The sequence below is a fragment of the Rattus norvegicus genome, chromosome 1, assembly GCF_036323735.1.
Source record: "Rattus norvegicus strain BN/NHsdMcwi chromosome 1, GRCr8, whole genome shotgun sequence".
Classification (NCBI taxonomy): domain Eukaryota; kingdom Metazoa; phylum Chordata; class Mammalia; order Rodentia; family Muridae; genus Rattus; species Rattus norvegicus.
Window position 1 is genome coordinate 204,613,988 of NC_086019.1, and position 13,349 is coordinate 204,627,336.

The following is a 13,349-nucleotide window of genomic DNA, read 5'->3' on the forward strand; positions in this document are numbered from 1 at the left end:
ATATTTCACTGTATATATGTACCACATCTTCACTATTTTTTGGCCAATTGATAGATACTTGAGATATTTGAATACCTTGACCATTTGTATTTCTTCATTTGAGAATTTACAATTTAGTTACATATTCCCTTTGTTTTATTTTTAGGATTACATATAATTATAATATTTCTTCATTCCCTTTTCTCCATCCAAACTCTACCACAGATTCTCCTACTCCCCTTCAAATTCATGGACTCTTTTTGCATTAATGTCATTACATCATACACACACTCACACTAAGACTGAACAGGAGATATATATATATATATATATATATATATATGTATATATATATATCAGTCTTATAATGTTATTTGTATACATGTTTTCAAGACTGACTCTTTAGTACTGGGCAGCCAATTAATGTGCTCTTCCTGGTCCCAGAATATTGGGTAGTACTGAGGAGATGCAGAGGACATTCGTGGTGGCCTGATCACAAAGAAAAAAGGACAGTGTCTATGAAGCTCCATGTTGGAGTTGAGTAAAATGGAAGTCCCTGTGAGTGCCACAGTGTGCAAGAATAAGGAATAGCTGCTGAGGAGAAGTGACAGACTGGGGCACTCTGAGAATCACTGCCATAGGAACTCAGTCACTTGTCTTGGTATAGCTCAATATCAATATCAAATGTACACAATTGTGAGAATCTGAGAAAAGATCACAGGTCATAATTTTTTATGTATATGTACACTGTAGCTGTCTTTAGACACACAAGAAGAGAGTATTGGATTCCATTACAGATGGTTGTCAGCCATCATGTGATTGCTGGTAATTGAACTCAGGACCACTAGAAGAGCAAATGGTGCTCTTAACAGCTGAGCCATCTCTCCAGCCCCAGGTCATGATTTCAAAGTTGGTTTTTTCATACCTGATCACTTTGAAATTTGCCCTGGTCTCAGAAATACATGGAGTGCATGTGTTTCTCTCATTGGAGATGATTTATCCTTAAAGTCATTTTGACAACCAGAGATACTCAACATATTTTCTATTTTCTACTCTGAACCTTTCATTCTAAAAATTTAGGTTCTGAGAGACATGTTTTTCATAGAGTATATTGTGATCAAGGTTTTCCCTCCCTCATATCCTCTCAGATGTTCCTCACCTCCCTACCAGAAACATGTGGTGGCTGTGAGTGGCCTGCTCTTGAGTTGCTGCCAAGTGTGACCACTGGGGGTCATGAGGAGAGCACGTTTATCAGTATTAGGGACTAAGGGAAAGAAATAGGGATAGGCTAGAAAATAGGGCTGAAAGAATCCAATTGGAGGAGTAAAGCTTGGTCTACTGTGAGGTTTGGTGCAGTGCCCAGGGAGTTCAATTTGAGAGGGAAGTGGAATTCTGTAAGAGGTCTGCTACAGGCTAAGGATGAAACTGAGGAATTTGCAAAGGAGTACAGGAAGGAATGTGAAGATCATCTACCTGATTCCCAGGCCCGTGTGGCCAGTGAGTTTGCCTCCATGAATTGGAGACTGACACAAAAGAATGATGTAAGAAACAAGGCTGAGTCTCCATCAAGGATCTTCAGAGTTTCCAGGAAATGGATGCGGGAAAGGTGAACAAGCTCTTGTAAAGGGTTCCTAGGTAGGGGTATTGAGTTTATTTCTTTTTTTTATTTAAATAAATTTATTTAAATAACATAACCGTGCTTTCCACAATAAAAGCAGACAACTACTACTGAAATTATTTACTGCATCAATTTTTTCAAAGTTCTTTATGAAAACAAACACTTGAGCACAGCTAAAGAATTCTCCAGAAAGTATCAAATGAGTACTGTGACTGAGTATAAATGCTTTTGTACTGAAATGGAAAAATTGAGACAAATTTATTTCACTCAGTTCAACTCAAAAGGAACTGAGATTTTACAGTCTCAGATGCTCTGATCTTTGCCACCTTCTTAATATTTTATCTTGGTTTTTATTTTTATATTTTTTATTAAATATATTTCTTTACTTACATTTCAAACGTTATTCCCCTTCCCGGTTTCCTGTCCATAAGCCCCCATTCCCTCCCCTTCCCCTCCACCATATGGATATTCCCCCTATACATCCCCCTTATTGCCCGCTATATTTCCCTGCACTGGGGGTCCAACCTTGGCAGGACCAAGGGCTTCCCCTTCCCCTGGTACCCCAAAATGGCTATTCTCTGCTACATATGCAGTTGGAGCCCTGGGTTAGTCCATGTATAGTCTTTCGGTAGTGATTTAGTCCCCAGAAGCTCTGGTTGGTTGGCATTGTTTCTTTCATGGGATTGCAAGCTCTTTCAACTCTTTCAATACTTCCTCTGATTTCCCCCAAGGAGGTCCTAATCTCAGTTTGGTGCTTTGCTGCTAGCATTGACCTCTGTATTGGACATGCTCTGGATGCATCTCTCAGGAGAGATCTATATCCGGTCCCTTTCAGCATGCATTTTTTAGCTTCATTAGTCTTATCTAGTTTTAGTGGCTGTATATATGGGCCACATGTGGGACAGGCTCTGAATGGCTGTTTCTTCAGTTGCTGCTCTAAACTTTGTTTCCATGTCCCCTCCTATGGATATTTTTTTCCCCTTTTAAGAAGGAGTGGGAGCATCTGCATTTTGGTCATCCTTCTTCTTGAGCTTCCTGTGATCTGTGGATTGCATCTTGGGTAATTTGAGCTTTTTGGCTAATATCCACTTATCGGTGAGTGCATACCAAGTGTGTTTTTCTGTGATTGAGTTACCTCACTCAGGATGATATTTTCTAGTTCATTCCATTTGCCTATGAATTTCATGAAGTCTGTTTTTGATAGCTGAGCTGACTCCATTGTGTAGCTGTACCACATTTTCTGTGTCCATTCCTCTATTGAAGGGCATCTGGGTTCTTTCCAGCTTCTGGCTATTATAAATAAGACTGCTATGAACATAGTGGAGCATGTGTCTTTGTTGTATATTGGAGCATCCCTTGGGTATATGCCCAAGAGAGGTATAGCTGGGTCCTCAGGTGGTGAAATGTCCAATATTCTGAGGAACCTCCAGAGTGATTTCCAGAGTGATTGTACCAATTTGCAATCCCATCAACAATGGAGGAGTGTTCCTCTTTCTGCACATTCTTGCCAGCATCTGCTGTCACCTGAGTTTTTTGATCTTAGCCATTCTGACTGGTATGAGGTGGAATCTCAGTGCTGTTTTGATTTGCATTTCCCTGATGACTAAGGATGTTGGACATTTCTTTAGGTGCTTTTTGGCCATTTGATAATCCTCAGCTGAGAATGTTTTGTTTAGCTCTGTACCCCATTTCTTAATAGTGTTATTTGGCTCTCTGGAGTCTAAGTTCTTGAGTTCTTTTTATATTTTGGATATTAGCCCTCTATCCGATGTAGGATTCGTAAAGAACTTTTCCCAATCTGTTGGTTGCTGTTTTGTCCTAATGACAATGTCTTTTACTTTACAAAAACTTTGTAGTTTTATGAGGTCCCATTTGTCGATTCTTGATCTTAGAGCATGAACCACTGGTGTTTTGTTCAGGAAATTTTCTCCAGTGCCCATGTGTTTGATTGAGACTCTTCCCCACTTTTTTCCTATTAGTTTGAGTGTATCTGGTTTTATGTGGAGGTCCTTGATCCACTTGGAAGGGCCTTGAGTTTTATTTCTATTGTGTGCATTTCCACATGGCCAGCTCACTGGGCATGGTCACCTATGTCTGTAGGTAGTGTGATCTTTCTTGAATACTACAATTTTCTCATGGACTTTATATATAATGTCAAGCCATGCTTATAGACTATTTTTCATGGGTATATCCTTAACATGCTTTTTCATTCAAATTGTGAGACAAGAGAATAGAAACTAAAGGTGACAACTGCCACACTCTCACTCAACCTCTTTCTGCTGGATGTGACCTTCATGGCAACCATCCTACCCATAGTCTTGAGGAGCTTTATAGCCAGAACTGCCTCATCCAAGTTATTATCTTTACTTAGATCTGGAATATTGAGCTATTGTTCTTTGCATGGCCTATAACCTGGACATCTGACCACTTAGTACTAGGGCAAGCTTTATGAATACAACACAGTCCTCATTGACCTTGGAAACTTTTGTATAGTTCAGATGTGCTGTAAATTACTTAGCACTCACATGTCTCATGTTGCCACTGTCCTTTGGTGGCTTCAATTTTATGTCACAGTTTTTCTGCAATATTCCATTAATATTGTTGTTATACTGTAGTCACACCTTCATCAATTATGCCACAAGAGTCCTTGCAAACATGTTACTGAGTGACATAAACTTTTATTGACCATGCTTTCCTCTAGCTTCATCATTGCCAGCATCCTGCTCATCTGCTATGTTGAGAGCAAAAATGTTTCTTCTCCACCTGCTCTTCCCACCCAGTAGTGTTCATCCTGATTACTACACAGTGATCTGCACCTATGTCCAGCTGACGTGGGGTCTGCTGGGCTCTTGGAAAAGGCCATAACCATTTTGTATAGTATTGTGAGCCCATCTTTCAACCCCCTCATTTATACCATGAAAAACAAAGGATGAAAAGTGTCCCTCAAAATTTATTTTTCATTTGAAGACTCTAACATTAGAGAGGAATTCTATAATGTTAGAGAGGTAGCAGGAGAAAGAAGACTTCATTTATGCATCCCCTGACTATTGAGAATGTAGGCAAAGATGTTACCTAGTCCACCTATCCAAGTCTCTCTATAGAAAACATTTTGCTTTGTACTGGATTTGTTGACCTTACAAATTTGTTGTAGGAACTCATGCATTTTCATGTACCTAATGCATTCAAATGTGTTTGAATGTAAGTACCGTGCTCTTAAACATTAAGCTACTTTTGTGATTTACCGAACCTGTAAATGAAACTTTTATTTGCCAGATGTAATTGTCATCTTAGAGGCTTACTGTTGAATAAGCTCACCCTTCTGTTTCTTTTTTTTATTAGACTTTTTATTTACATTTCAAATGTTATTCCCTTTCCCAGTTTCCCAGATATTTGCCCCCTCCCTTTCCCCCATCCCCTTCTTCCATAAGGGCATTCCCTACCCCATTCACCCCCTTTCTGCCTCCTGACATTCCCCTACACTCAGGGTCCAATATTGTCAGGACCAAGGGTTTCTCCTTCTATTGGTGCCCAAACAAGGCCTTCCTCTGCTACATAGGCAGGTGGAGCCATGGGTCAGTCCATGTCTTTAGGTAGTGGGAACTCTGGTAGGTTGGCATTGTTGTAAGCCTCTTCAGTTCTTTCTATCCTTTCTCTAATTCCTCCAAATGGGGATCCTGTTCCCAGTTCAGTGGTTTGCTGCTAACATTGGCCTCTGTATTTGACATGCTCTGGCTGTCAGCATGCCTTTCTTAGCTTCATCATTCTTACTTAGTTTTGGTGATTGTATAAATATGGGGCATGTGTGGGGCAGGCTCTGAATGGCCATTCCTTCAGTCACTGCTCCAAACTCTGCCTCCATATTCCCTCGTATGAATATTTTTGTTCCCCTTTTAAGAAGGAGTGGAGCATCTGCACTTTGGTCATCCTTCCTCTTGAGTTTCATGTGGTCTCTGGATTGTATTTTGGGTTATTGGAGCCTCGGGGCTAATATCCACTTATCAGTGAGTGCATACCAGGTGTGTTTTTCTGTGGTTGGGTTACCTCACTCAGGATGATATTTATTAGTTCAATCCATTTGCCTATAAATTTTGTGAAGTCATTGTTCTTGATAGCTGATTAATATTCCACTGTGTAGATGTACCATATTTTCTGTGTCCATTCCTCTGTTGAAGGGCATCTGGGTTCTTTACAGGTTCTGGTTATTATGAATAAGGCTGCGATGAACATAGTGGAGCATGTGTCCTTGTTATGTGTTGGAGCATCTTTTGGGTATATGCCCAAGAGAAGTATAGCTGGGTCCTCAGGTAGCTCAATGTCCAATTTTCTGAGGAACCTTCAGACTGATTTCCAGAATGGTTGTACCAGTCTGCAATCCCACCAACAATGGAGGAGTGTTCCTCTTTCTCTGCATCCTCGCCAGCATTTGCTGTCACCTGAGTTTTTGATCTTAGCCATTCTCACTGGTGTGAGGTGACATCTCAGGGTTGTTTTGATTTGCATTTCTCTTATGACTAAAGATGTTGAACATTTCTTTAGGTGTTTCTCAGCCATTTGTCATTCCTGAGTTGTGAATTCTTTGTTTAGTTCTGAACCCCATTCTTTTATTTATTTTTTTAATTAACTTGAGTATTTCTTATTTACATTTCGAATGTTATTCCCTTTCCTGGTTTCCTGGCAAACATCCCCCTAATCCCTCCCCCTCCCCTTCTTTATGAGTGTTTCCCTCCCCACCCTCCCCCCATTGCTGCCCTCTCCCAACAATCACGTTCTCTGGTGAACCCCATTTTTTAATAGGGTTATTTGTCTCCCTGCGGTCTAACTTCTTGAGTTCTTTGTATATTTTGGATATAAGGCCTCTATCTGTTGTAGGATTGGTAAAGATCTTTTCCCAATCTGTTGGTTGCCGTTTTATCCTAACCACAGTGTCATTTGCCTTACAGAAGCTTTGCAGTTTTATGAGATCCCATTTGTTGATTCTTGATCTTAGAGCATAAGCCATTGGTGTTTTGTTCAGGAAATTTTCTCCAGTGCCTATGTGTTCGAGATGCTTCCCCAATTTTTTCTTCTATTAGTTTGAGTGTATCTGTTTTGATGTGGAGGTCCTTGATCCACTTGGACTTAAGCTTTGTATAGGGTGATAAGCATGGATCAATCTGCATTCTTCTACATGTTGACCTCCAATTGAACCAGCACCATTTGCTGAAAATGCTATCTTTTTTCCATTTGATGGTTTTGGCTCCTTTGTCAAAACTCAAGTGACCATAGGTGTGTGGGTTCATTTCTGGGTCTTCAATTCTATTCCATTGGTCTATCTGTCTGTCTCTGTACCAATACCATGCAGTTTTTATCACTATTGCTCTGTAATACTGCTTGAGTTCAGGGATAGTGATTCCCCTTGAAGTCCTTTTATTGTTGAGGATAGTTTTAGCTATCCTGGGTTTTTTGTTATTCAGAAAAATTTGCAAATTGTTTTGTCTAACTCTTTGAAGAATTGGATTGGTATTTTGATGGGGATTGCATTGAATCTGTAGATCACTTTTGGTAAAATGCCCATTTTTACTATATTAATCCTGCCAATCCATGAGCATGGGAGATCTTTCCATCTTCTGAGGTCTTCTTCAATTTCTTTCTTCAGAGGCTTGAAGTTCTTATTGTATAAATCTTTTACTTGCTTGGTTAAAGTCACACCGAGGTACTTTATATTATTTGGGAATATTATGAAGAGTGTCATTTCCCTAATTTCTTTCTCAGCTTGTTTCTCTTTTGGGTAGAGGAAGGATACTGATTTATTTGAGTTAATTTTATACCCAGCCACTTTGCTGACGTTTTTTATCAGCTGTAGTAGTTCTCTGGTGGAACTTTTGGGATCACTTAAATATACTATCATATCATCTGCAAATAGTGATATTTTGACTTTTTCTTTTCCAAACTGTATCCCCTTGATCTCTTTTTGTTGTCTGATTGCTCTGGCTAGAACTTCAAGTACTATATTGAATAAGTAGGGAGAGAGTGGGCAGTCTTGTCTAGTCCCTGATTTTAGTGGGATTGCTTCAAGTTTCTCTCCATTTAGTTTAATGTTAGCGACTGGTTTGCTGTATATGGCTTTTCCTATGTTTAGGTATTGGCCTTGAATTCCTATTCTTTCCAGGACTTTTATCATGAAAGTGCATTGGATCTTGTCAAATGCTTTCTCAGCATCTAATGAAATCATCGTGTGGTTTTGTTCTTTCAGTTTGTTTATATAAGGGATCACGTTGATGGTTTTCCGTATATTAAGCCATCCCTGCATGCCTGGGATGTTGTCTACTTGATCATGGTGGATGATTGTTTTGATGTGCTCTTGGATTCGGTTTGCCAGAATTTTATTGAGTATTTTTGCGTCGATATTCATAAGGGAAATTGTTCTGAAGTTCTCTTTCTTTGTTGGGTCTTTGTGTGATTTAGGTATAAGAGTAATTGTGGCTTCATAGAAGGAATTCGGTAGTGCTCCATCTGTTTCAATTTTGTGGAATAGTTTGGATTGTACTCGTATGAGGTCTTCTATGAAGGTCTGATAGAATTCTGCACTAAACCTGTCTGGACCTGGGCTCTTTTTGGTTGGGAGACCTTTAATGCTTCTATTTCCTTAGGAGTTTTGGGGTTGTTTAAATGGTTTATCTATTCCTGATTTAACTTCAGTACCTGGTATCTGTCTAGGAAATTGTACATTTCCTGCAGATTTTCAAATTTTGTTGAATATAGGCTTTTGTAGTAGGATCTGATGATTTTTTGAATTTCCTCTGATTCTGTAGTTATGTCTCCCATTTCATTTCTGATTTTGTTAATTTGGACACACTCTCTGTGTCCTCTCGTTAGTCTGGCTAAGGGTTTATCTATCTTGTTGATTTTCTCAAAGAACCAACTTTTGGTTCTGTTGATTCTTTCTATGGTCCTTTTTGTTTCTACTTGGTTGATTTCTGCTTGAGTTTGATTATTTCCTGCCTTCTACTCCTCCTGGGTATATTTGCTTCTTTTTGCTTAGAGGTTTTAGGTGTGCTGTCAAGATGTTGGCATATGCTCTCTCCTGTTTCTTTCTGCAGGCACTCAGAGCTATGAGTTTTCCTCTTAGCACAGCTTTCATTGTGTCCCATAAGTTTGGGTATGTTGTACCTTCATTTTCATTAAATTCTAAGAAGTCTTTAATTTCTTTCTTTATTTCTTCCTTGACCAGGTTATCGTTGAGTAGAGCATTGTTCAACTTCCATGTATATACTTATTAGCTTTATCATTCAGTTTTGTTCCTTTATGTCAAATTGACTAGAAAGATCAAATGTTATTGAAGCTCTTATCTCATTTTAATGTGCTTTAGGAATTGCTCAGATCTTGAGTTGTTCTACAAGTGTTGCGTTTGTTGTTCTGTTAAGTGGGTGACGTTTGGGAGAGATTGATAATGTGTATATTGACAGAGTTCAAGGACATTGGAGGGTTTGGAACTTAAGGCTAGAGATCATTTGGTTTTGAGGAGTTTGGATTATATTTTAGCTCCTTTCATTTCCTGTAATGACCACTTCTGAATGGGTTACTTCTGCAGTGTTCTGTGACTCCAAGGGATGGTTCACCCCTGCTGGGAGTCTCCTGGGTATGCAGGCAAGCCAATCTGCTGCCAAGGGCTCATGCCACAGAGCACGGTGGACTTCAAGTCATGTACACTGCTGCTGATATCCACCTGCACAGTATCCACACACTTTGTCATCAAGGGAATATTTGAAACTGCAGTGAAAAGCTGCATCCATTCAGGTTCAATCTTAATTATGATTTAGTACAGTGACTATGCACTCCTGAGGCAATGATTGAGAGTGTTCCATACTTTCTGTCCCCACTAGTGATGACGTAACTGATCGGTGTTTGTTTATTGATAGTACTATGCCACAACAAGATGATGTAATGATGTAATGATGTAACGATAAAATGAGATGAAGGAAACTCATAGACTATGCTGAGGACCAGTTTGTTAAAAAGAAATATATCTTCCTACAGGGTTCAAGGGTACATGACTCCCAACCACGCTGTTTTGAGGGCATCCCCAGGGAAGCAGTCACAACAGGGGGTGGGTTCAGTGTCCTAGAGCTGTGCACATGACTTCGGGCCTTAGGTTCCTGGTGTCTCAGCTTGGGGACCATGGCCCACAGGGACTCCTGTTTACCTCACTTTGGGTAATTGCTCTCTGAGGGCCTCTCCCTATCAATCTCATTGTCCACCCCATGGGGCAGATCCCACTTTAAGGTCAATAACAAACAAAAGAGACACAGGGCTCTAACTTTGTGACCATACTGTACATTCTTCATGACATGTAGACATCTTGGGCTTAGATGGGCATCCCAGGACAGTTTCTCCTTCCATGTAAGTTGCCCTTCCTCTATTCACTTCTTCCTTTTGGATACCCATCTTCTCCCTCCTCTCTGTCTCTGTCTCTGTCTCTGTCTTTGTCTCTGTCTCTCTCTCTTTTGTCTGTCTTCTGTGAGGGAGGGATGATTCTCAAAAGAGATCTGGTTTTACTCTTATCTATTTCAGTATTTAAAAATGAAAAAAATCACTTTGATTCATAGCTTCAGTTTAAGATTTTTAAATACATGGCTCTATAGGCCTGTTTTTATGACATATCTGGGCAGTTGATTAGAGTGAATAGAAATCTTGCCCTGCGGCTTGGCTCAGAGGCAGATCTGGATCTCTAGAGAAGCATGATTGCTTCCTGTGAATTTGGTACAGTGTTCAGAGCTCAGAGCCACTTGTGGTCTGAAGAGTTAGAGGCAGATGAGTTCTAAGGCTGAGATGTAGACAGAGAATTTGGAAGTTCAGTTGAGACGCCCTGCCTTCTGTATGAGGCCCTTGGGTATCTGCAGGGAATGCTGATGGATCCATCTTCGCTTTTGTGGAGACAAGTATGGGTCCTGTAGGTTCTATACATAACTTAACTCTCAGTGGGAGGAGATGAGACTATCAAAAGCTCAGGCCTTGCTCTCATGTTCACATTGTAGGACAAAGGCCTTTATCTGTGCACTCACAGGGGAAGAATGTCTTCCTTGTTCAGCACATATCTGTGAGTTCTTTGTTCTCATGTATTCAACATCTCACTCATGGAGTCTCCAGGATGGGTCTGATGCTCACTCCCATCAGACCATAGAAGTGAGCAGAGCTCTTTCTCTGCATGCCGATCAGTCCACATTCTCTGCCTGAGAGGCACATATGCTTGGATAGTCCTGGATGATTAGAGATATATATGCGTATCAGGTGAAGGGAAGACAAACTTGAAGCTGGGTAGGAATGATAGCCTAGTCCTTTGGCGTCTGTGTTGAAGCTGGGTCCATGCCTTTCATGTTGTTTCCAGCCTTGGCAGAGCCTGATATTTCCTCCGTCAGGCAGAAGCCTTCTCAGAGAAGTGAGTGATACTTGTTGGCCTCACTGCCTCACTGGGTTTATCATACACAGGGAGTGACTTAGAGTGATAATGTAGAAATAGACAATTGTAGTGTTTACAAAAGTGATATATTCATTCCACAAAGAGCCAGGGCCATCTGTACCATCTGCATGCTATTCTGTAACAGCTCCATGTTCTAAACCCATACAGACCCCCAAGAATACTCCCTAGAACTGTTTTTCTGCCTGAGAAGCCTGGCCCACCTATTGATAAGGCTGATCCTTTTTAGGTACAATTTTTTTTTCCTGGTAAATGATTTCCCCTTGGTACACCTTAACAGGACATCATACATGGTTAGAGAAGCTCTAGTTCTCAGGGTACCATAGGACATGTTCCATGTTAAAGCAAATAGAGGCTGTAGAAGGATAATGCCCATCACTGGCAGAGGTGTTCTCTTTTCTGGGTCCTTTGTGTGCAGAGTGAAGAGTTCATGCTCACACTGCCACACTATGTTGATAGATGATATCATCATTCTTACAGCAACAGTGCCCATGACAAGCACTCCTACTCACAGCTGGCTGGATCCTGTGTGAAATGATGGTTACCCAACACCCTGTGTCTTCTTGATCATCCTCAGCTGTGTTACAGCCAGTATCTCCTAGGACTCACTCTCAAATGGCAATAAACAACTATACAACTGTGATAGAATTTGTCCTACAGGGACTCTCTGGGGATCCTGAGCTTGAGGCTCTCTTCTTGTTCTTTTTCTTGTTTCTTTACATCCTGGCTCTTGCAGGAAACACCCTCATCATCATAGCTATCAGCCTCAACCCAAGTCTTCACACTCCCATGTATTTCTTCCTTGCAAACCTGGCTCTGTTGGACATTGTCTGTACATCCACTGTTCTTCCCAAACTGCTGGAGGGTCTGGTGCTTAAGAGCAGCCACATCTCTTACAAGGGATGCATGACCCAACTCTTCTTCCTGACCTGGTTTCTAGGGGCTGAGCTGCTGCTGCTCACTGCCATGGCCTATGACCGCTATGTGGCCATCTGCCGCCCACTTCACTACAGCATGATGATGAGCTGGCCCATCTGTGTCCTGCTTGCTGGCAGTGTGTGGGTGATCAGTGCAGCCAGCACATCTGTGCACACTGGCCTGATGGCACAACTCAATTTCTGCGGCCCCAACCAAATTCGTCACTTTCTGTGTGAAGTTCCAACACTGCTGCTTCTGTCTTGCAGCCCAACCACCCTCAACAACATCATGATTGTCATCGCAGATGTTTATTTTGGTGTGGTCAACTTTCTGTTGACTATGATATCCTACAGCTTCATCATTGCCAGTATCTTGCGCATCCGCTCCACAGAGGGCAAGAAGCGCGCCTTCTCCACCTGCTCTGCCCACCTGGTGGTGGTCATCCTGTACTACTCCACTGTCATCTACACCTATTTGCAGCCTGGTTCTGGATCCTCCTTGGAGAATGGCAAGGTGGTTGCCTTATTGTACACAGCAGTCAGCCCTACCCTGAACCCTGTCATTTATTCTCTGAGGAACAAGGATGTCAAAGTAGCCCTCAGAAAGTTATTTGTGTATGTCCATTGAGGAGTCACAAGGCACCAATGTGACTAGATCCAGCTGTTGATGAAGTAGTTGGAATGCATGACTGAGAATCTGATGTCAAGGCAGAGATCAGGAAGGTAATTTATGTGATAGATGTCCATATAGTGTGCTTTACTTGGAGGAGCCACTGGCCATTTCCCTTTGGAAGTGTGGCCATCTAGGTTTGAGGCAGACTGTGTGTTTATATACTGGATAGCTATCTCTGATTGAGAGTTTTTTGGTATCATGCATTGGAAAAAATTACCCAGACCCCAATATTCGACGAATTCCTCTTAGCTTGGATTGAGAACTGTGTCCAGTGGCACCATGGTCCTTACACCTCTGAGAGGAGAGAGAACAAGCAATCTGATTCTCATAGCAGCAATGCCCAGGGAGGTGTGGGTTGACTCATTTGTTTCTCTTCAGCTGTGATGCTTTGCCATCATAGTGGAGGATGCCAGCGTTTTCTTGGTTTGGACAGAAGCCTCGGCATCCTGAGTAGGAGGTCAGTCTCCCTCTGGCCTCTGAATGCCACAGCATCCTCCTAGACTCTCTTCCCTTCTCCACACAGTTTCCTCTAGGCTATGATTAAACCCTGTGCTGTTTGATGATGTTGCCAGCAACCTCCAAATGCACACCTGCCTCTGTGATTCTTCACCTCTGAATCTGCTGGTATAGCTGCTTTTTGAAGACCTTGATTTTTTTGCTTGTTCCAAAACACTTGTTAGAGTCTATTGTTTTGACCAACTCTGTGCC

General features: G+C 41.4%; 1 protein-coding gene and 1 pseudogene across 1 annotated transcript; both read left to right on the top strand.

Moving 5' to 3' along the window:
* Or13o2-ps1 (olfactory receptor family 13 subfamily O member 2, pseudogene 1) lies at positions 4,083-4,530 on the top strand (annotated as a pseudogene).
* On the top strand, positions 11,667-12,596 carry Or13a19 (olfactory receptor family 13 subfamily A member 19). Its single transcript, XM_003749003.4, has one exon. It carries the CDS (start codon positions 11,667-11,669, stop codon positions 12,594-12,596), a length of 930 nt encoding a protein of 309 aa, XP_003749051.1.
* The last annotated feature ends 753 nt before the right edge of the window (positions 12,597-13,349 follow it).

Coding starts and splice junctions, on each gene's coding strand:
- Or13a19 (XM_003749003.4), top strand. CDS start 11,667: ATGGCAATAAACAACTATACAACTGTGATAGAATTTGTCCTACAGGGA.